General features: G+C 40.0%; 1 protein-coding gene across 2 annotated transcripts in view; it reads left to right on the top strand.

Annotated features, from left to right (window-relative positions):
• The window catches only part of LOC126334970 (tuberin), a 315,576-nt gene that overhangs the window by 114,990 nt on the left and 177,548 nt on the right, over window positions 1–23,038 (top strand). For both annotated transcript variants that reach the window (XM_049997757.1, XM_049997758.1), the window contains exons 10-13: window positions 5,880–6,048; window positions 7,734–7,970; window positions 9,666–9,906; window positions 11,839–11,957. In XM_049997757.1, coding sequence (XP_049853714.1) covers window positions 5,880–6,048; window positions 7,734–7,970; window positions 9,666–9,906; window positions 11,839–11,957 — 766 coding nt within the window. The remainder of the gene's footprint in view (window positions 1–5,879; window positions 6,049–7,733; window positions 7,971–9,665; window positions 9,907–11,838; window positions 11,958–23,038) is intronic.

Here is a 23,038-nt window from a genome sequence, read left to right as displayed (position 1 = left end):
AAGCTCTTTTTACTGATCAACAAGGAAAGTAGTGAAACCTTTCAGTCTATACTGTCAGAAAGTAATGTGCAAATAAATAGCTAGCAACAATAGCATTAAAAGGACACATTAAAAGTGGGGTCAGTTTAAATCTGCTAACAAATAGTCGACAACTAATCGAGGCTTACATTAGATAAGACACGAGATGTACTTTACATGATGAAAGGCAGGTAAATTTTTAATTAGTGAGGGCGCAGATAATGCCACAGTACTATAATGCACCATAGTCATAGGATAAAATGAAAACATGCAACTTTTATTAAGAGAGGGCAATTTTACAGCTTTGTTAAATGAACTGGGTGGATCTTGCGGACCTCACTATACGAAATAGGCATATGCCATACATTCGTTAAGCCTATTGGAGGCCACAAAAAACACTGATCCGATAAAAAAATAGTATACATGTATGGTGTATAGTAATCAGGGACCAGAAAGAGAAGGAAATTAGGCTGTACACTGCTTCAGAAAAGAAAAGTTATTTAGCAGGACTGCGTGCTTACACACAGTTTGCTCGTTAGAAATGCCAGACGGATCATGGCAAATGTTGCAGATGATTTCTATTTCTTCTAACATGTTTAAAACTGAGCCCTTATGTTGAATATATAGAATCCTGCAATTTGTATTTATATTTGAAATGGAATGATTATGATCCTTCAGGTGGTTAGTGAGAGCGGATTTGGAATTGCTAAGATTCTGATGCTCTCTGAACTGTATGTTAAAGGAACGGCCAGTTTGGCCTATGTATGCAGTTGGGCACTCACTATGCCGGATGCATTAAACGTCCAATTGTGCGTAGCGATTGTCCCTCTCTGGTTTCGTGTTGCTCCAATAGATGCCCGACCTTATGTGGGGTGTAGAAGGCAGGTATAATCCCCTCTTTCCTAAGCCATTTGCCAATCCTGTCAGATATAACACCTACATATGGGATCCTGCAAAAAAAATTTAGTGTTATCATTATTAGTAGATGACAGGGTAATCCCGTATAGATCGTTGGAAGCGCCTTTTGATTGCATTTGCTGATCAACAACATTTGGCTGGTAGCCATTAGCATGCGCTATGAATTTAATGGTATCCAACTTGTTCTGGTAATTTTCTTTTGAGGGAGGGAGTCTGGCCATGCAGTAAAGCATAGCATGAAGAGCTGCTATTTTTTTGCTGCTTTGGGTGAACTGAAGAGCAATGAATAATAGAACTAATCATAGATGGTTTTCTAAATATGTTGAAGTGAACATTACTATTCTGTAAAAAAAAATTCCAGATCCAAAAAGGGGAGTGTAAAGTCGATTGGTATTCTATGGTACACTGAATCTTGGGGTGCGTTTTGTTAAAGTCATGTCGAAAAAGTTGCTGCTGGTCGTCGGTCCCATTATATAAAAGTATGTCATCATCGACGTACCTTTTGTACCATTCTACTCTTTGAAGATGATGTGGGTGGGTTGAAAAAAAAAAACTGATGTTCAGTGTGATAGATGTAAATATTAGCTATTATACTGGCAATGGGGGATCCTGTGGCTATCCCATCAGTTTGTCCATATATGGTGTCTTTGAAGACAAAGTAATTATGGTCCAGAACAATTCTGAGCAAATGAAGGAATTCGTTAATTTTTTGTGAATCTAGAAAAGATAATATCTGTAAGTTGGACTCAATAATAGGAATCACCTCTTTAATGGGAATATTTGTGTACGTGTGTACGATGTCGAGATTTGCTAGATTCATATCACTGGTTACATTTATGTGTTTGAGGTGTGTAATTAACTCCTCTCTGTTCTTGATGGCATGAACATCATGGAAAAAATAATGCTTACTGAGGAAACTTTGCAATTCATTAGCCAATAAGTAATCTGGAGCATTAATAGCATTAATGATTGGCCTTACAGGAGCCTGTGGCTAATGAAGTTTCATGGCGCCCCTGAAAGTGGGTGTTCTCAAATTCATTGGTATTAAAGTTTGTTTAAGGAATGGGGTGAATAACATATATGTTTCTTTAAGTGCCTTCTTAATTTTTGTGATGAACTTAGCTGCGGGGTTAAATGAGTATGTTTGGAACATAGGGCTGGAGAGGAAGTCCTGTGCTTTTCGTACATAGGTGGCCTCATATAGGACTATTGATGTGTGGCCTTTGTCTGCCTGCACAATTATGGCTTGGTTCTCATGAAGCTCCCTGTTAATGTTGTGCAAAATGGGTTGGTCCCGTGCGTTGGCATAAATCTTGTGGGGACCCCAGTGCTTCTGATTTTTATGATTTACTGTGCCATAGTGATAGTCGCAGCAAATAATAAGGCCTAGTGGGTAAATTGGGCCTGATAATGATAAAAAATGGTGGGAAAATACTGATATTTAATAATTGTAATGGATTGGATTCACATACTAGTCCATTCATACTTCATTGGGCATGCTACAGTTTAATAAATAACTCCTGGGAATTACTATAATTTTTATGAGAGATGATTGTTGTACTTCTTATTTAAAGAAAAATGTATGGGTAATGTTCTAGACAATTTGAAGTAAGTACTTCACCTTCCACTGAGTAAATTACAAATGGAATTTCACTGAGGCAGTCATTGCCCTTTGGCATTCCTGCAATACATGATTTATTTCCCATGTTGTATAAAACAAGAACCAAAAGTAGTTTCTTTTGTCACAAGATGAGTATTGTTAGTAATTCATGTAAACGTAACTCAACAGACGAGTGAGTATTCAATGAGAAGTGTTTGTCCATTATTCCAGAACGAAATTTTCACTCTGCAGCAGAGAGTGTGCTGATGTGAAACTTCCTGGCAGATTAAAATTGTTTGCTAAACAGACAGTCAAACTCTACTAAGTGAGCTGCTCAAGCATGACTCACAGCTTTACTTCCACCGGTTCCTTGTCTCCTACCTTCCAAACTTCACAGAAGTTCTCCTGCGAACCTTGCAAGACTAGCACTTCTGTGGCTTAGCCACAGGCTGGGGAGGAGGAGGAGGGTTTCCAGAATGAAATTTTCACCAGAGACTGCACTGAGATGTAGCTTCCTGAGATATTAAAACTGTGTGCCAGACCGAGACTGTAAAGCAGGATCTTTGCCTTTTGCGGGCAAGTGCTTTACTGGCAGAATTAAAGCTGTGAGGATGGGCTATGAGTCACGTGTGGGTAGCTCAGTCAGAAGAGCACTTCCCTGCAAAAGGTAAAAGTCCCAGGTTCGAGTCTTGGTATGGCACACACTTTTAATCCACCAGAAAGTTTCAAGTACATCATTGTTAAATGTAATACATAAGAAGAAATTGTTGACGGTTGTAACATGCTTTGAAATTTAAGGAATTGATAAGAAACTTTCAGTAGCCAAGATAAAATAAATTCATCTTTATTTTTGACATTCAGTTTTGACAGTTATCTTCTGGTGCTCACCAAATGTTTGTTACAAAATTTGTTCACTATGAGTTAGAACATCTTGCAATGTCATCATTATTGTGGATAAAATATAGCACATTATACTAAGGTTTGTCAGAAATAAAACATTTACAGTTAAAAAGCACCTTGTGCACATGGTCATGTTCATATACGTAGCACTCACAGATAAATATTAATTCTTAAAACTCACAATATACAGTAAAATGTACATTTGCACACATATATTTACATTTATGTGACATGTCCCGTACATAGAGAATCCACCACAGGTGAAACATGTGGTGCAATGGAGATGGCCATGTGCACAAGGTGCTTTTTAACTATATAGGTTTATTTCTGACAAACCTTGGTAAACTGTGCTATATTCTATCCACCACACTGACACTATGACAATATAACACGAGATTCTAACTCACGATTAACGCATTTTGTAACCAAAATTTTTCGAAGACCAGAGGGGTGACAGTTACATCTGTGGAAACCTGTTGTCAAAAATAGATGAATTTGTGTGATCCTGGCTATTGAAAGTTTTTTATTGAGTAGAACAGATCACTTCTTCTAATTTCTCATGATGAGAAAATTCAGTTAAGTGATTGAGTTGAAACGAAATCTGATAATACTTGATTTAGGATTGTTTGCAATTTATTTGCAGAGAAACTTGCAATAAGAATATCTTTGAATTTGTGGCTTAAGCACTCAGTTTTTTAATTCATTCATGTGCCCTGGCAGTGTGTTGGAAGAACTCATCACTTGTACAAAAACATCCATGTCACTGATGAAGTTAATCATATGTGACAGTAGTATAGTGTGAAATGTTTTATATGTAGTGCGTGCAAGATCAAGAATGTTGGTGAGATATTTTAAAAGCAATTCAGGAGAAAAATGTGTAGGGCTTCTCTGTATCACTACATATTATAAATTAAAAGTCCGCTCCCTCAATTTTTTTTCTGTGTGTACATGAAGGCTACTTCCAAGAACTACTGTAGGGATCTTCATACAGGTTTTACTACTAATACGTAGACTGATCCACATGGAAGTGTGTGTAATTTATTACCACTATGCCAGACAAGTCATCCAGCCATAGAAACATAGTGGTACCTTTGCGAAGATAGGGTATGCTGCTAGTTCCATCAGTATTACCAGCATAGATAAGTTACTAAGTGAAACACATGATCCAGTCACATTATTGTGACCATCTGTCAAAAACCCGAATAACCACTTTTTACAGCATGGACGTGCAAGAAGAGGCAGTGAGATTCAGGAAGGTAAGGACAGCAAAGTGGAGCCATGCCAAATGCAGTACTGTGGCCAGCTGCACTAGGTTTTTTGATTGAGTATCCATGGTGCAGTCAACCCGATCGAGGTGGTCCTACATATTCTCAGTTGGGCTTAAATCCGTGGAATTTGATGGTCAGGGAATACAGTGAACTCATCTTGGTGCTCTCCAAACCATGCTTGCATACTGTAAATTGTGTGATACATTGCACTGTCCTGCTCGGCAGGTGCCATTGTGCCGAGGCAAAAAACAGGGTGCATGTAGGGATGGGCATGGTCCCTAAGGATAAATGCGTACCTGTATTGATTAATTGCGCCCTCCAGAACGACAAGATCATCCAAGGAATTCCACAGAAACGTTTCCTAAACCATAACACCCACTCTTCTGGCATGTAACCTTCACATGTTTATAGCAGGGCCATACATGCCAACAGCCATTTGTCCATTGGAGCATAAAACATGATTCATCTGAAAAGGCCATTCGGTGACCATTTGGTTGTGGTATTAGTGTGCAAATTCCACCCTTCATTGCCGATGACAGCAGTCAGTATGGCTACATGAATCAGGTGCGTGCTGTGGAGGCCCATGACAGTAATGCTCACTGAACAGTCATTGACAAGACACAGTTTGTAGTCGTGTTTCATCTGGGTGGTCTATTTACCAGTACACATCTTCGCAACCATTGTTCTCCCCTGTCATCTATGGCCCTGTCATCTTGGTGCACCACAGTTGTCTTGGCACTGGATTTGCATATTGCCATTTTTGCAATGCATACTATGCTTTGGCACTCAAATAATTTACAAACTTAGCCATTTTGGAAATGCTTTCACCCTTGGCCCAGAATCCAATGATCATGCCCCATTTGGAAGCCAGGCAAATCTCCCACTCTCTGCAATATGACAATGACTGCACTGTTTTCCATATCCCCCTGAAATTTTATATACCTTTCACTACTAGTGCTGCCACCTGCCATCTGTGAGTGGTTATTGCACGTTGATGTTGAACATAGGTGCTGGCAACATTAATGTGACTGGATCATGTACAGCATTGTAGTGGTAAACCTTGAATGAATGATAAAAACAAGCATGAAAGAAAATAAACATTCTGTATTATTGTAACTGTAATTTAAAAAGTACTTCAGTATATCGTCATTGATAGTGTATGGTTGCTTCTACAGATGCCTTTACGAGGATGAGTTAATAGAGAAAGTGGTTGTGCCGTACTTGCAGCATATTGACAATGACAATGATATCCAAGTCCGCAAGTCTGCTGCAGAGCTTCTCATACAACTTTGTGTTGAATGCGAGAACAAAAGATGTTTGGAACTGCTTGATTTGCTGGGGAAAGTAAGTACCCATCTCTTATGCATTATTTACTGGAACAGATTTTAGTGAATTGTATATACTTGCAGTTTGATTACTTTACTGAAATTTATTATTGACAGTTTTTTAAAAACAAACGTAGTTATGTTTTCACTTTTAGGTGGCACTCCTTGGGCTGCAATTACTCCTAAAGAAAAATGTTATCAATTACTGAATATAACTTGGAAATTATTTTTAATATTAGTTTCACATTTAGCATTGTTGTCCATGACTCACATTCCATTTAGTTTATTTTTATATATAATGTTAAAAAGCCAAACAAGTGGTAATTGGTAGAGAGAAATTATCATTATACATTTGTGCTTGATAATTCAGATCGATGGTTTTGGGCTGTGACCCTAGCATAAACTTATACTTACTGCCAAGGACATCACTACATGGACATGGTTACTATTTTAGTCAGTGTTATAATGTGAGTGTAGTGGGATTGATGAAACTTTGTGTAATGACAGGACTTCTCCTTAAATTGTCAGGGCATAGACATTGTACACACTGCTGATGTGCATCTTTGTGTGTGTGTGTGTGTGTGTGTGTGTGTGTGTGTGTGTGTGTGTGTGTGTGTGTGGGCGCAAGCGCACTTTTGCTACATTCATCTGAATTACAGTTTTAAGCACTTTTGTTTCATTATTGGACCCTTAATTCAGGCACATTTTACTTGTGGCCATAATTGTTCTGTTAATATATTGAAAAGAAATTTCTAATCTACTTCATTCGACTTATTTTATGCTGCGGGGTTTTTTAATTCAAATAAGATCTGTCAAAAACTTTGAGAATTGTTTATTAGTATTTGTAATAGTTTTGTATCAGTATGCAAGAAGTGTGAATGAGTTGTACATTTTTCTGCAGCGTTGTTGAGTCACATTTTGCGCAGAAAACCACTACATTCTGCCATTTTGTTATTTCGGAAGACAAATTATTGCTGCAATTGACTGTACAGAATGATTTTATGTGCACTATTTCACTCACATTTTTTTTTAAATTTTAATGTAGAAATGGTGCTTTATACATCAATTACACAAAATGATTAGATGCCATGATTTGGATTTTTTTTTGGATACCTGCAAGGAAGACAGTAAGCTATCAAAATAAGTTGTCTGTGAAAGGATATGATTATCAGAATTTATGTTGAAGATGTCAGGTTCACAACTGACAAAACACAAGAAGACATGTTGTAAGGACACTGCCTGAAATTATCATTCATGAGGATCTTTCATACAAGTCAGACATTTAGCTTGTCTCAAGGATTTCAGTGATACTGCTTGAAAGGAAACTATTTTCTGTGAAGAGATTTCTTCAGCCATATAACAGTAAATTATCAAGGAAAAACTTTTGACAGACTATTTTGCATCAAATTGTTGTTAAAATTTGGTGTCTGTGTCACAGCTAATGTGTCCTACAACAGCTGCAGTGACATTTTGTATTTCATCTCTTTAATGAGAGTTGCAGTGACATTTTGTATTTGATCTCTTTAATGAGTCTTTCTGGTTTGAAAGTTTGTTATGAAATCACTGTAATATCAAATTCTTGATTAATATTTTGCATGGTTTACCATTAAACTAGAGTTATACAAATGGATACACACTGCACAGAGGCAGTCATGCTGTAACAAATTTTGGATAAAGTATGCAATTTTTCTTCTTAATTTACAGTTGCTTAGCAGGCCCTTTGAACTGCATGGTCAAGACCCAACTCTTGGCTCATGTAGTGAGGCAGATATGCTTGATGTGAAAACGGTGGTGGCTGGTTTAGTCCGAATTCTGAAGATAAAAATTTATCAGCTACCATCGTCACATGCAATACATACATACAAGTTGCTTGTTGGGCACCTTGATGCACATTACCAGCGTCCCACTGTGTTCGAAAATTGCAACAGTATTAGATTCATGGTGAGTATTTATTTATATGTACAGCACAGCACACACACTTACTCTGCACTAGCACATAAGGAAGCATTGGATTTAGTGTGAATGAAATGATCTAAATGCAATGATTTTATAGTAATCTCATGTACATATCAAGGGAACAAAACTGTAATCAATATGTCCTGAATTAATTGTGACCCATGTAGTTTTAATAGCTGCTATACATACCATGAAAAGTGCACTAATAAATTAATAGCAAAGTTTCATGATCAGTTCCCCCTCAGTTACTCATTAGATTCAGGTTGCTGAGACATTGAAGTTCCATTTTAATAACAAGAAATTAAACTTCTTTATTAAAAGTTTAAATATAAGCAGTATATGTTGAACAGTTGTGAAATGTGTTGTTACTGATAAATAAAGTATGTTTGCAGACAGGAATGTTAGTTTATCATAAGGAATGATCTGATATACATTTAATTAAGTAACATTCATGTTGGTGAAGTGTACACGAATGATGTAGATTTCAAGGGCACGACTTATTGCAGATGACAACTGGTGGTAACTAATATTACCATCAAGAGTGGAACAACAGTACTGCTATAGTGCCAGAAGTCAGTTTTGAGCTCAACACTTCAAGAGAAGTCGTATATCAGAGAGAAGGCATCATACTTTAATTTGATGACATTCCTAGCGCCTGATAAAATTTTGAAGGAGGTCTATTGCAAGTTTGAATGGGGTTGATTATAAAGGAGAACTACTTGACTTAAAATATATCTTTGTCACTGCAGTTAATGGGTGCACGAGGATATGTACATGTGTTGTTGTGTTTCCAGTTACTAGAGAGAGACGTAGAGGAATAATTGTTATGTTGCATACTGAGCATTGTACTACACAAGTGCATATGCCTTCACCCTCCAAAGATGCCATGAACCCTCCACAACACACATGTTGATTCCAAATATGATTCTGCAGCTGCCATGACTATTTAGCTTCACCAGTATGTGTGATAAAACTTTATAGTGCAATGCATCTTCAGTACTTTCATGAGTACTTACACAGCTTGTCAGCTGTGAGCCTTTGTTTGCCAGTTGTTAGCTTTCCTCTATAATATTTATTCAGCTATCTTCATAATTGCCAAATGCTTGATTAAAAAAAGGAAAAAAAATGCTAAACATCCTTCATGACAAAATATATGTACCATTGAGAGAGAAATTATTTTTAGATTTTTCAATATGTGAGTTTTGATCATTAGAAACTTACCATGTCTCTGTATATATTTTTTAACAGATGAAGTTACAGATGGCAGGAACTATGAGAAAAAGTGTGATAAACTATATAATGATATAAAGAGGATCCTGCAGATATTCCAGAGACTAAGGCCAGAATAACAGTACCCACTGATGATGGCACAAATGTGCCGAAACATGATTGCCCACTTAAAAGATCAATTGTTGATGTAATAGGAAAACAAAGGCTGCCATTAGATCTTAAAAAACAATTGTAATGGTTGAATAGGACTAGTTGTTAGATTTGAGTATTCACTGTCCAATGACCCAACTGGTTTAGTATTGTGACTTCCTTGCCATTTGAAACTATAAAGAAATGGAAGAAGAATAAGAAGAAGGAGGATAACAACTTAATAAAATATATTTTTAACTTTACAACTATTTCAAAGCTACAGAGAATCTCCATAGTACTTCTTTGGTTTTTTCTTTCTAGATATTTGAGTGTTTCCTGCAACTTCGAGCAAATTCAATGTACCAGCCTGGTTTTCCTGATCCCGTGACCCATCAGTTGCGATACAGCCCTTTTCTGTGTGTGGATCACAAACACGGGGAACGACCTGTGTCGCCACAGCCATCAAGCCCTGCACCTGCAGCTCATGTACCTTGCACTGTCACACATCTCTCTCTCACACATGCTTGCAAAGCTGTTGTGACTGCTCTGAAACAGGAAAGAGGTTTGTTTTAATTGAAGTATGATATAAAATTTTGAACATAGTCCATAAAATTGAAATAGCACCATAATTAAATAGAAGTCGCATGAACATGTAATTATACAACACTTTGCATTATTCGTATAGATGATTAAGTCTGAAATAGAAAAGGAAGTTGAAGATACTCTCTTTTAACTGTTAAATGATGATTGTAATTACTGGGTGATTGTGCCTAAAACTCCCGTTTAATTTGTGTTTTACGAATGAAGTCCACCTCGACACATTGACATTTTACTTGTGGCTGTGCAATATATTACCCACATCATGTTAATCTGCCATCTTGTTTCCTGTTCTAAGATTTTAATCTGTTTTTTGTGTCAAAATTTTGAAATTTCATCAAAACTTATGGGTTATTTTTATCAAGAGGAGGATATAAGGTCTGCCTATGTATACAGGCCTTTATAAAACAAACATGGTGCAATTGACAATGGAAGGAAAAAGGAGCTGTCTGGCTGGCTCTGCTTTTCTCTTTCATCAATAAATATTTTCTTAGTAATTTAATATTGTGCACGATACATTTTGGTAGCATTTATTTATCTGTACTGCTTTCTCCTATAACAAAATATCCCAATGACAAAGTTTGTTCTCATGTTTAAAGTAGTTCAAAGTCAGCTTTGTATTTAACTGTAAATTTTTTGAGTATGTGTAATGAGAAAAGTCATGGGATACCACCTAATATTGTGTCAGACCTCCTTTTGCCCAGCATAGTGCAACAACTCGACATGTCGTGGACTCAACAAGTTATTGGAAGTCCCCTGCAGCAATATAGAGTCATGCTGCCTTTATAACCATCCATAATTATGAAAGTATTGTCAGTGCAGGGTGTTGTACATGACCTGACATCTAGATTGTGTCATAAATGCTCGATGGAATTTGTGTCGGGCAGTCTGGGTGGCCAAATCATTTGCCCGAATTGTCCATAATGATCTTCAAACCAATTGTGAACATTTGTGGTCTGGTGACAGGACATCATTATTTGGGAACATAAAGTCCACAAATGACTGCAAATGGTAACCAAGTAGCTGAACATAACCATTTACAGTCAACGATTGGTTCATTTGGACCAGAGGACACAATCTATTCCATATAAACACAATTTGCACCACTACGGAGCCACTACCGGCTTTCACACTGCCTTGTCGACACCTTGGGTCCATGGCTTCATGGGGTCTGTGCCACACTGCACCCTATCATCAGCTCTTACCAACTGAAATCAGGACTCATCTGACCAGGGCACAGTTTTACAGTCATTTAGTGTCCAACTGCTGTGGTCACAAGCTCAGGAGAGGCATTAAAGGTAATCTTGTGCTGTTAGTGGAGGCACTTGCGTCAGTCATCTGCTGCCACATTTTGCCACACTGTCCTAATGGATATGTTCATTGTATGTCCCACATTTACTGGAGTTATTTGATGCAGCATCACTTGTCTGTTGGCACAGAAAACTCTATATGCAAACGCCACTGCTCTCAGTTGTTAAGTGAAGTCCATCGGCTACAATGTTGTCTGTGAAGAGAGGTAAAGCCTGAAATGTGGCATTCTCGGCACACTCTTGACTCTTTGGATCTTGAAATATTGAATTCTCTGTCGATTTCTGAAGTAGAATATTTTATGTATCTGGCTCCAACTAACATTCTGTGTTCAAAGTCTGTTAATTCCTATTGTGCAGCCAGTATCATGTCAAGAACCTCTTCACGTGAGTCAGCTGAGTACAAATGACGGCTCTGCCAGTATACTGCCTTTTATACCTTGTGTATGTGGTACTACCGACATCTGTATACATGCATATCACTATCCCATGACTTTTATCATCTCAGTGTATGGTATAATTCAGTTTTGTAGTGCTTGTTGAGTATTGTGTCAAGCTTTTTAAATATTTTACATCAAACGGGTTTACAGATTGGAAAGTACTGCAGCTGATTCTGCAGGAAGTGCCTCGAGTAATGAAGAATAAAGCTCTCATTTTGTCTCGTCATGGAAATGATGTTGACATGTTGGCTGCTGCTGTGTGTGCCATTGTAAGTACTTACAGTGTAGAGTGTACTCACCTTTATTCATGTGCCGATTATTCAATTTGTAGATTGTTCATATTAAAAAGCCACATATGTGACACACACGGGGACCAGCAGTGCGGTTGCCAACCGCTAGGGGCAGTGGCGGATGCTAAGTAAGACTGGCAGCAGAAGACAATTGCATCAAGCCATGCCTGAGCATGTGCAGATGTCTGCCACCAACGTCGCTGCTGCTGCTGCTGCTGCTACTACTACTACTGATCCAGCAGACATAAACCCCAATACATATTTGAAAATGTCTCCATTACTCTTTCGATTGTTGTGCATCTTCTCCCCCATATTATCCTGAATAATTGGGAATGTACTGTAAGTAGATTATAACAGTGTTGGATTCTAACAAAGGCACTATGCAGTGAATTGACTATGATTATTAAACCTCAAGTGGAGGTGCCTGTGTATGAAGTGCACCAATCACAAATAAAATTGTTTTCTACTGTTCCATTGTTGTTTTACATGTGCGAGCCCATAGCTATTCCTTTATTATTGCTTCTCCTAACACAGTAATAAGTTGTGCTGTCATACTTCCAAGTGAGCAGCAGTAATATAAAATAAACAGTGAGCTAGGGAAAAAAAAAAAAATGATCTGTTCTAGAAAATGACCCTGATCCAATCTAGCAGCACAATCTCACAATGAGGCAGTTACCTACGAGATAACTGGTAATGAAATAAGTGGTTGGCAAGGATCTGAGGCAAGTTCGCAGTTTAATGCTTTGAGTGGTTCATTTCTGTGGTGTAACACGTGTGTGTGGCAACAGAGTGAGACAATCAAAGGTTTATATTATTATCATTTAAATAAACAGTAATTTAGCTCATATAATGTTAGCTTATTTTATCATTGTTTGTAGAAAGTGCCCCACACACCCGTGCATGTTATGAAAAACACCTGCTCGAGGGTTAAATACCAGGGATTTCAGATAAATCATTTTTATCAGGCATCCATTGTAAACTCCTGACAATCAGGGTTCATCTTTTTGTATCATAAAAATCTTTCTCATTATTCTTTCGAACACAGGAAATCACTATGAACCTCCAGCTGTGTATTGAATGTAAAAGTAAATGTTCACTTCCAATGCACATCAGTAGTGCATTCTGTCTCTCCAGTGATGGACAGGGCAGTGCTTATTTTATACACTGTTTGGTCTGCCAAAATACCTCAGTACATAATTTCAAACTTAGACTGTGCATGAGTGTCACTTTGTTAAGCAGGATGTTTATAAATTAATCTTGGATCCATTGTTAAGAAAAGGAAAAGTAGATAAATTTATATATACAATCTGTACTCACATGTTGACATTACTTCTTCAGAATACCACCACCTGAATGTAAACATTTGTTGTACCTTGAAACCACCTCCTTTATCTCTTCATTGGGGAATGGTGCTCCAGCCATTTGTTGACAGCATCCTTGAGCTCATCATTGACTGTGAAGTGCTGAATAGCCAGCCATGCCTTCATTTTGGGGCAAGAGACAAGTCTGGACTATAGGGAGGACATCGAAATGTTTCAAAGCCAAAAAATCTGAATATTTTCTTTATTTGATTTGCAGTACAGCATCACACATTGCCAGGGAGAATGATTTCTATGGTAATTAGCCTATGCTGTTTGTTTTGGATTCATCTCTGGAATTTTGTAAATCTCACAATAAATCTGTTCTGTCACAGTATTCTCACGCATTACTCTTGTGAAATTTGTTGTAGAAATTTCTTTGCAATCACAAAATCTTGTTACCATTCATTCTGCAGTTTGACAGTACCTGCTTAAAGGTTTTGGTGTGTTGGGAGAATACATCACTATTTATTCATTAGTTTCAGAGTTCATGTACTGCACCAATGTCTTGTTGTCCTTGATCATGGTTCAGTTCTGAAATTCCACTCTCTCTTAATGGCAATGCTGTAGGAATGTCAAGGCTGAAACCATTTTGTCAATTTTGTGAACATTAGTTATACATCCACTGAGCACAATGATTATGGTAACCCAGTCTCTTGCACATGTTCAGAAAGTTTGGAAATTTTGGAAATTGTGAACTGCATCTCATGTGTTGTAGAAGTTCATCAGTCAGATCTAAATGCCTTTCTAGACCACTTTCATTATTCATGTCTGAGCAGCTAGCCTTTAATTTTCTGCAGAATTCCCTCACAATACCATCACTCATAACCCTGTCTTTATACACGTGACACAGTCGACATGAATCTTGGTGACATTGACTCTGTTGTGTGCAGAAAGTGAATAACATAATGTACCTCACAGTTGGTGGGAGATGGAATAACATCATATATTTCAATAACTTGCTGCCTATACGTTGATAGACACAACATAGCTGACTGGTGCAAAACAATCTTTAAAGTCTCCTGTAGCACCATGATGCAAAAATATTTGTTTATTTTTAATAAATTAATTTATGAATAGTTCTCGTGCAAGGAGGGAAATTAACTGCCAAATTGACGTGCACCTTACAACAGGACATTACGAAATTCCACTCACCAATTTGATTCATATTGATAGGGTGTTTAGGGCACAATTAGGACTGCAATGTTTGTAAGCATCAACACATAACTCTCAACCATTTTTGAGAAAATCGAGTTTGACAATTTTAGGCCTGCATATATACAAAGGGCATTCAAAAAGTTTTGCACAGTCACCTCTAATTTTTTTACTTTTTGCAGGAGGAGAATGAAATTTTTTGTGAACATACTTGGAACGTTTATCTATACATTGAGCCTACTCAATGTAGCCTCTGTAAGCTGTGACGCGTCTAGCCCAAAGTTCTTTCCATGATGTAAATGCAATTTGGTAACATTCTGGGGATTGACCATGTAGGAAATAAGGTCTTTCTCACTGTAAAAAATGTTTTACCATGCAGGTAGGCCTTCAGGCAACCAAAGAGGTAAAAATCAGATGGAGCCAAATCCGGACTGTAGGGAGGATGAGGAACAATTTTCCAACCCATTTTCCTGATTTTCTCCTTCACCATAGGGGCTGTAGGGGGTTGGGCATCATCATGGTGTAGTCTGATGAGCTGACAGCATAGCTGTGGTCTTTAAATCTTGATGGCACGTCACAGCTTGTCCAATGACAAACAGTAATGATCCCAGTTAATTGTGGAGCCATGTTCCAAAAAGTCAATGAAAATGACACCTCACTGGTCCCAGAAGAAGGAGGCCATCACTTTTTTCCCTACTGTTTGTGAAAGTCTTGGTTTCTTCTTCCGAGGGGAACCTGGATGATGCCACTCCATGGATTGGGATTTGCTCTCAGGTTCGGACAAAAACAACTGTGTTTCATCCTGGGTAATGACGCCATCAAAACACTGTTTCCACTTTTCAGTAAGGGTTTTCATGAGACCCTCGCCCACATTCTTCCTAATCATTTTCATTTCTCTTGTCAGTAATCTAGGCACCCAATGTGCACAAATTTTTCTGTACCCTAGTGACTGTACCAGTGATACCACACTACCCAATGACAAAAGAGTGATTTCAGCAAGCTGTCATGTTGTCACACATCTGTCATTTTGGATGATTTGATCAATGGTCTCCTTATTCACATTACTCACTGCCGTCGATGGTCTACCACATCGTGGATTGTCAAGTACAGAGAAGTCACCTTCTTTAAACCTCTGCAACCACCGCTGGATACTGCTGCAATCCGCTGTGTCCTCCCCATAAACAAGGAGCAACTTCCTGTGAATTGTTAAGGCAGAGTGATCGCCAGTCTTCAAGAACAACTCCATCACCAACCATTGTCACAACCTGACATGTACTTCGCAGTCCATTATGGCTTACCTGTAAATAAAAGAAAATACTTCTATATACCAACTTATAGCTAAATGTTCCGAGTATGTTCACAAATATTTCATTCTTCCCTTGCAAAAAATAAAAATTGTCTTCCATAGCTGAGAGATTAACTGCTTAATTTATTAAGGACGATGTCTCCAGGTTGAATCTACCTTCTGATGCCCCACCCCCCCACCAATGTAATTCAGACAACAGGTTTATTACTACGACTTCAAATTTAAGTATTTAATGATTCATTTATTACTTTCATAATATTTATCCTTAAAGAAAGGAAAACAGAAGCTTTTCTTATAAGGAAATTGGGAATAAAAGGATATTTTCAATGAAATTGGTATAGTCTTTATATTTGTCACAAATGTAGATACAATAATCTAATGTGTAACTGACAGAACAGTGCATGAATACCTCCCAAGGGGGCCCATGGTCCTTTCATGAGTACATGCGTGGCGAGTATGGGGCCCCGAGCTATTGCAGCCTTCCGTCTTTCCTGGGCTGCATTTCCTGTCCCTCCCTTCCTTTCCTGTCCTTGCTCCTCCCCCTTCGCCCTCTCCTGTCCCTCTCTTGGTGTCCTTGTTTATGTTGGCCCCGCTATCCTCCTGCTTATGTTGACTTTGCAATTTAGTTTTGTTGCATAATTACCTCATCCTTTTGGCATTCTCTGGTCCCCCTCTGGGGTTTGACCTCCATTACTAAATTTCTATTTTGTAGTGTGAGCCATTTGGGGAAGAGCACCGTACCTAGTGTCTCCGATGTGTGCCCTCCTAGTTCCTTTCACCTTTTTCTTCACGTCATTGTCTGATGCTAGGGTACATAGCCAGCACGGTAGCCAGCCCATGTGATGGGGTCTATATGTACCCTTTTGGTTGAGGCCCCTGAAAACACGGGGATCACACTTCTGATACCTGAGCCATGAACTCCTCATGTAAGCCTGGGTTTGGTTGCTTGTCGTCCTGGATCATTGGAACTTCCGGCAATGGCCACCATGCCAGACAGCCCTTGCTGCGGCTGGGCGGCGCCCGTTGGGGAAAGCCACTGATCGGAGTGGGTGGTATCTGGATGGACGGTATGCAAATTAAATGCATACGGGTCCAGAACTCTGGCCATTCTTCTACGGCCATCTCTTTGCATGGAAATGATTCTTTTAGTGCTGCTTCTTCTGTTCCTTCAACCTTCCCTTCCATGACTACCCCTGGGAGGAGGGTCAGGCTGGTCGCCTAGCGGCGAAACCTACCCCCCCCTCCCCATCTGGTTTGCACCAGGACTGATGGGGATACCTTCACCAATACCAAACCTTTATTTTTTGAGTACAAGTTTGGCGAAGTGGACTCTCTGAGCAAGATGCAGTCGGGTTCGTTGTTGATCAAAGCTGCCCAGTCTGCGGTCCTTCATGCCTGTAACCATCTTGGCACAATTCCTGTGTCCATTACCCCCCACCAATCTTTGAATATGTTTCCAGGTGTAATTTTTCACTGGGACCTCATCCTTCGAACTTAGGGACAATCTCGGACGGCAGGGTGTTCACTTTGTTCAGCGTGTTCAGAAGGGTATGAAGGACAATCGCATTGATCCTGGTGCCTTTATCCTGGCCTTTGAAGGGGATACCCTCCATGAGAAGGTCAAGATTATGATTTGTTGATGTGATGTGAAGCCGTACATCCCACCACCTATGAGATGTTTTAAGTGATTGTGTTTTGGCCACATGTCTTCCCGCTGTTTGCAGGCCTGTCTCTGTGGTGACAGTGGACGTTCACCCCATGAGGGGATCTCCTGTGTGTGTTATTTGTCATGGCAATCATTCTCCACGTTCCCTGGATTGCCCAATTTATAAGAAGGAAAAGAAGATACAGGAGTATAAGTCCCTTGATCACCTAACCTACACTGACGCTCGTAAGAAGTATGCATGGCTTCATCCTGTGTCCATGACGTCTAGCTGTGCTGTAGTTACATCTTCACCCCTTCCTTACCCCAGTCCTGAACCCCTGTCTCCCCACCCCCCACCCCTGCGGATACCACACCCTCCCCTCCAGGCTCCGCTCCCACTCCCCAGCCGTAGAAGTGTCCCACTTCTTCGGCGTTTGCCAGTCAAGGGCACCCTTCCTGGGATCCCTCTTCCCAGCACCTTCCAGGCCCAAGGTCTGCCACATGACGACTATGAGAACCACAGTCTGAGGCCCCCCAGGTTGCCTGATCTTTTTCTGTTCCTGATCTTGCTGCAGCTGGCTCCTTTATGCCACACAGCCCTCCTCAATCTCAGCCTGAGAAGAAGAAGAAACACAAGTCCCGGGACAAAGAGCCTCTGGTGTCACCGGAGGTCCCATCCCCGACTTCACAACCGTATTCTGACGTGTTGTTCATGGATGCCGCCCCCTCCGTGTCGGTGAAAGGTGGTGACCTGGCAGCATGACTGGCTTTAGCCTCTTCACTCACCATTTGAATCATTGTTCTGTGGTTATCCAATGGAATTGTAATGGATATTACCGCGACCTTCTGGAGTTGAAATCCCTTATTTCGTTTTACTCTGCAGCTTGGATGGCTCTACAGGACTCTCATTTTACGGATGATCACTCACCGACCTTCCGTGGGTCCCCTGCTTTTCAGGTCAGCCCCCTGTGGGCCTCTGGTGGTGTTTGTACGTTGGACTGTACGGATGTTGCTAGTATGTGGATTCCTCTTCAAACTACATTGGAAGCAGTTGCTGTTAGGGTCCACCTGAACTCTGAGGTCACAGTTTGCAATCTTTATCTCCCTCCTGACAGGACTCTTACACCTGCTGCCTTAACTGCCCTTCTTCAGCAACTTCCTCCTCCCTTCCTCCATCACAAGGATTTTAGTGCTCATAATCCTTTGTGGGGCAGTGCATTTCCATCTAGTCGGGGCCTTCTCATAGACCAGTTTATTGCAGACCACGACTTGTGCCTTCTTAATGATGGCTCCCCTACTCATTTCAGTGCCGGTCATGGTACCTTTTCTGCCATTGATCTTTCTCTTTCTTCTTCCTCCCTCCTCCCTTCATTCCACAGGTCGCCACACAACGACCTTTGCAATAGTGTCCACTTCCTGTTGATTCTCTCTCTCCCTTCCCACTCCCCGATGGACAGGTTAACTCGTTGGTCTTTCGAATGCACCAATTAGCCTCTATACACTGCACAGGTTGTTCTTTCTCCCTCTTTGTCAGGTTGTGTTGGTGACGTCTTCAGTGACGTGTCTGATGTGATTGTTCACACCTCTAGCCTTGCTATCCCACACTCATCCAGATTGTTCGCACCTCTAGCCTTGCTATCTCACGCTCATCCAGACTATTTCGCCGCTAGCAAGTCCTGTGGTGCAGTCCGGCCATTGCTATTGCCATATATGATCACCATTGACTTTGCAACACTTTAAGTGGCACCCATCCGCTGTCAATTTAGTACCTTTAAATGCCTTCGTGCCAAAACCTGTTACTTAATGAAACGGAGCAAACAGATGTGTTGGGAACGCTTTGTTTCTTCCCTCAGTTCTACTCTTCCCATGTCACGGGTATGGGCTACACTTCGTTCTCTCCGAGGTTGCCATCGGCAGTCTACCCTCCCGGGCCTTGCTCTCCCAGATGGCATTTGCACAGACCTGTTGATTCTCATGGAACATCTTGCGACTCATTTTGCAACAGCATCAGCATCAACCTCCTATCCGGCTGCTTTCCTTCACCAGAAACAGTGGGCCGAAGCTTCCGCCTTATCGCCCAACTGATTCCCGCCCTCGTGTTTACCGGTTGGGCTCCGCCTTGTGTCTCTTTGCCATGATTTTTCAGCATCCTTCATTGTCCTCTCCCCCATGTCCCCCCCCTCCCCCACCCCTGCCCTGCTCAGTTCCTTGGCCCCAGATTCGGATGGATCTCCGCTGAGGTCTGAAAGATTCTGTTCCCCCGATGGTGTTCCGTAGTTTCGCTGAATTTTATGGTAGTTTTGGGATGCGGTTGTTTTTTACACCAATGGCTCTAAATCTACAGATCATGTGGGATATGCCTTCACATTGTCTGTTGACATGGAAAATCATCTCCTGCCAACTACATGTAGGGTGCTTACTGCGGAATTGATGGCAATTTCCTAGGCCCTTACCTTTATTACATGGTCCCAACTCAAGCACGTTTCATTATGTATGGATTCAATGAGTGGCCTTCAGGCTATTGACCGGTGTTTTTCCACCATCCCTTAGTCACAGACATTCATGACAGTCTCGCTGATCTTCACCGTGGTGCTTGTTCCGTTAACTTCCTCTGGGTCACTCGCCATGTGGGTATCCCAGGTAATGAGTTTGCTGATCGTTTGGATGGTGGTGCAGTCACTTACGCCCCTTCTCTGTAACCCCTCCTGCGGCAGATTTATCACATCAAATCCCTATTTGCACAATTGTGGGCCAACTCTTGGGAGGCTACCTCCCTGTCTAATAAACTTCGTGCAATTAAGGTGACACCTGTCCTGTGGCGTTCTTCCTTCCGCCTCTCCCTGTGTTGACTCCGCATCTGCCATATCAGGCTTACCCATGGTTTTCGTTTGCATAATGAGCCACCCCCACTTTGTGGTTGTGGAGTCTTCCAGTCAGTAGGCCACATTTTGGTGGAATGCCACCTTCTTTTGGCTCTGCGTACTAAGTACAGACTTCCCCGCACTTTACCTTTAATGTTGGCAGACGATTCCCAAATGGTTGAACTGGTTTTCAGTTTCCTCTGTGAAACTGGTTTTTATTATCAGTTTTAAGGTTTGTAATCTCACTCTGGAGTAGGGGCAGGGCAGTGAGGGTTGGGGTGTCTCCCACTGTAAGCTGTGTTTGGAGATTCCTGAGCCCCCTCCCTGGCCAAGATCCTCTTTCCTTTCCCTTTTACTCTGTTTTTATCACTATTTAGATTTGGTTAGTCTCCTTTTACAATATGCGCTTTTACATTCTAGCGGTTGAACGTTTTGAATAGCAGGTGGTCTTGCCTGTACTGCATCAGATGTGGGATATTTCCTGCCTTTACCATAGCCATGGGATCACTCACTTGCTGACTTCTCTCATTTTGTTTTCACCAGTGACAACACGACTGCACTGTTACGTTTTCTTAGCTGTTTACCTTTTATCATTTTGACTTTTCTGAGATGTCAATCCGTCTGAATGGACCACATTTGAAACAAGGGACTGATGACCTTGCTGTTTGGTCCCTCCAACCCCAATCAACCAACCAACCGATGCATGAATCAGGATGATACTGGTCATAAAAATACGGAAAACAACAATATTGCTTTTGTGACATACAGGACATGTAACATACGTCAAGTTTTTGTATGTTTGTGGTTTTTTCAGTGTGCCTATTGCAAAACAAATTTGGTTTTTACTCGTAAACAGGTGTTGGTCATCACAGATTTTTTTATCAGTCTGTGCATACCAAATAAATCATCAAATATTGGTACAGAGAACTGATGCTGTACAATTGATTGAATTTTTATGCAATATTCTCTAGAAGCTCTCTCTTTTATATTTGATTATGTATGAGCAATTTTGTAGTTGCTTCTAAGATTTTCCACCTACCTGTAAAAATTAATGTCATAAGCTGCACAAGTGGAATACATTGTGGAGGAGTTTCTTCAATACTGGCACCATGACAGATCCTCTCTATCTTGAAAAGTTACATTGTAAAAGCCCCGGTTCATTTGCCCTCCTCGTGAATAGAGGAGCAAAAGAAATTGTTCTTCTCTCGTGTATGGCTTCAATGTCAAATAGAAATTTCTTGTATAATACTGTTGAAAGTTTGTATGCATATTCTTAGGCTGATCTTTTTTCATCCTTGGTTCAAAGAACCCACTGATCTCTTGCAAGCAAAGGAAGACTATTTTTAGTAATTTTCCAGATAAGGTGACAGCGTATTGTGGAGTGCACAAATGTGTCATCCTATGCACATCCTTTTGCTGCTCAGTAACCACCTTTGTTCCATGTTTGGCAAGAATTTCGTCATAAGTTGACTGTTTTTGGCGCCTGGGATAAATATAATTCACAAATTAATATTGTGTGTTCTGTAAAAATTGTATCTCAATTGATGTAAATGAGTCAGGTACTTTTTTTCTCAGTGATACTTATTTGATCAGTGTTAATGACAAAATCCTTGTTGTATTTTAGTATGAGAGCTAGACACTGATTTCGGAAATTTGCTGCCGTGTAGGCCTTTGACTGTGTAAATCATGGAATTCTTTTAGATAAGCTAAATCATTATGGTTTGAGGGGGGCAGTGCACAAATGGTTTAATTCATACTTAACTGGAAGAATGCAGAAAGTTGAAATAAGTGATTCATGTAATGTTAATACAACAGCTGATTCCTCAAACTGGGGGGCTATCAAGCACGGGGTCCCACAGGGTTCGGTCTTAGGTCCTTTACTGTTCTTGATATACATTAATGACTTACCATTCCATATTGATGAAGATGCAAAGTTAGTTCTTTTTGCTGATGATACGAGTAAAGTAATAACATCAAAAAACCAAGAACTAAGTGATGTAATTGTAAATGATGTTTCTCACAAAATTATTAAGTGGTTCTCAGCAAACGGACTCTCTTTAAATTTTGATAAAACACAGTATATACAGTTCCGTACAGTAAATGGCACAACTCCAGTAATAAATATAGACTTTGAACAGAAGTCTGTATCTAAGGTAGAATTTTCAAAATTTTTAGGTGTGTCCATTGATGAGAGGCTAAACTGGAAGCAACACATTGATGGTCTGCTGAAATGTCTGAGTTCGGCTTCATATGCTATTAGGGTTATTGCAAATTTTGGTGATAAGAATCTCAGTAAATTAGCTTACTATGCCTACTTTCATTCACTGCTTTTGTATGGTATCATATTCTGGGGTAATTCATCATTGAGTAGAAAAGTATTCATTGCTCAAAAACGTGTAATCAGAATAATTGCTGGAGCCAACCCACAGTCATCTTGCAGACATATATTTAAGGATCTAGGGATCCTCACAGTAACCTCACAGTATATATATTCACTTATGAAATTTGTTGTTAATAATCCAGCCCAGTTCAAAAGTAATAGCAGTGTGCATAGCTATAACACCAGGAGAAGGATGATCTTCACTATGCAGGGTTAAATTTGACTTTGGCACAGAAGGGGGTAAATTATGCTGCCACAAAAGTCTTTGGTCACGTGCCAAACAGCATCAAAAGCCTGACAGATAGTCAACCAACATTTAAAAATAAATTAAAAGAATTTCTAGATGACAACTCCT

The sequence above is a fragment of the Schistocerca gregaria genome, chromosome 2 (genome assembly GCF_023897955.1).
Source record: "Schistocerca gregaria isolate iqSchGreg1 chromosome 2, iqSchGreg1.2, whole genome shotgun sequence".
Taxonomy (NCBI): Eukaryota; Metazoa; Arthropoda; class Insecta; order Orthoptera; family Acrididae; genus Schistocerca; species Schistocerca gregaria.
Note: the sequence above shows the minus strand (reverse complement) of the source record. Positions and strands in the feature narration are given on the sequence as shown.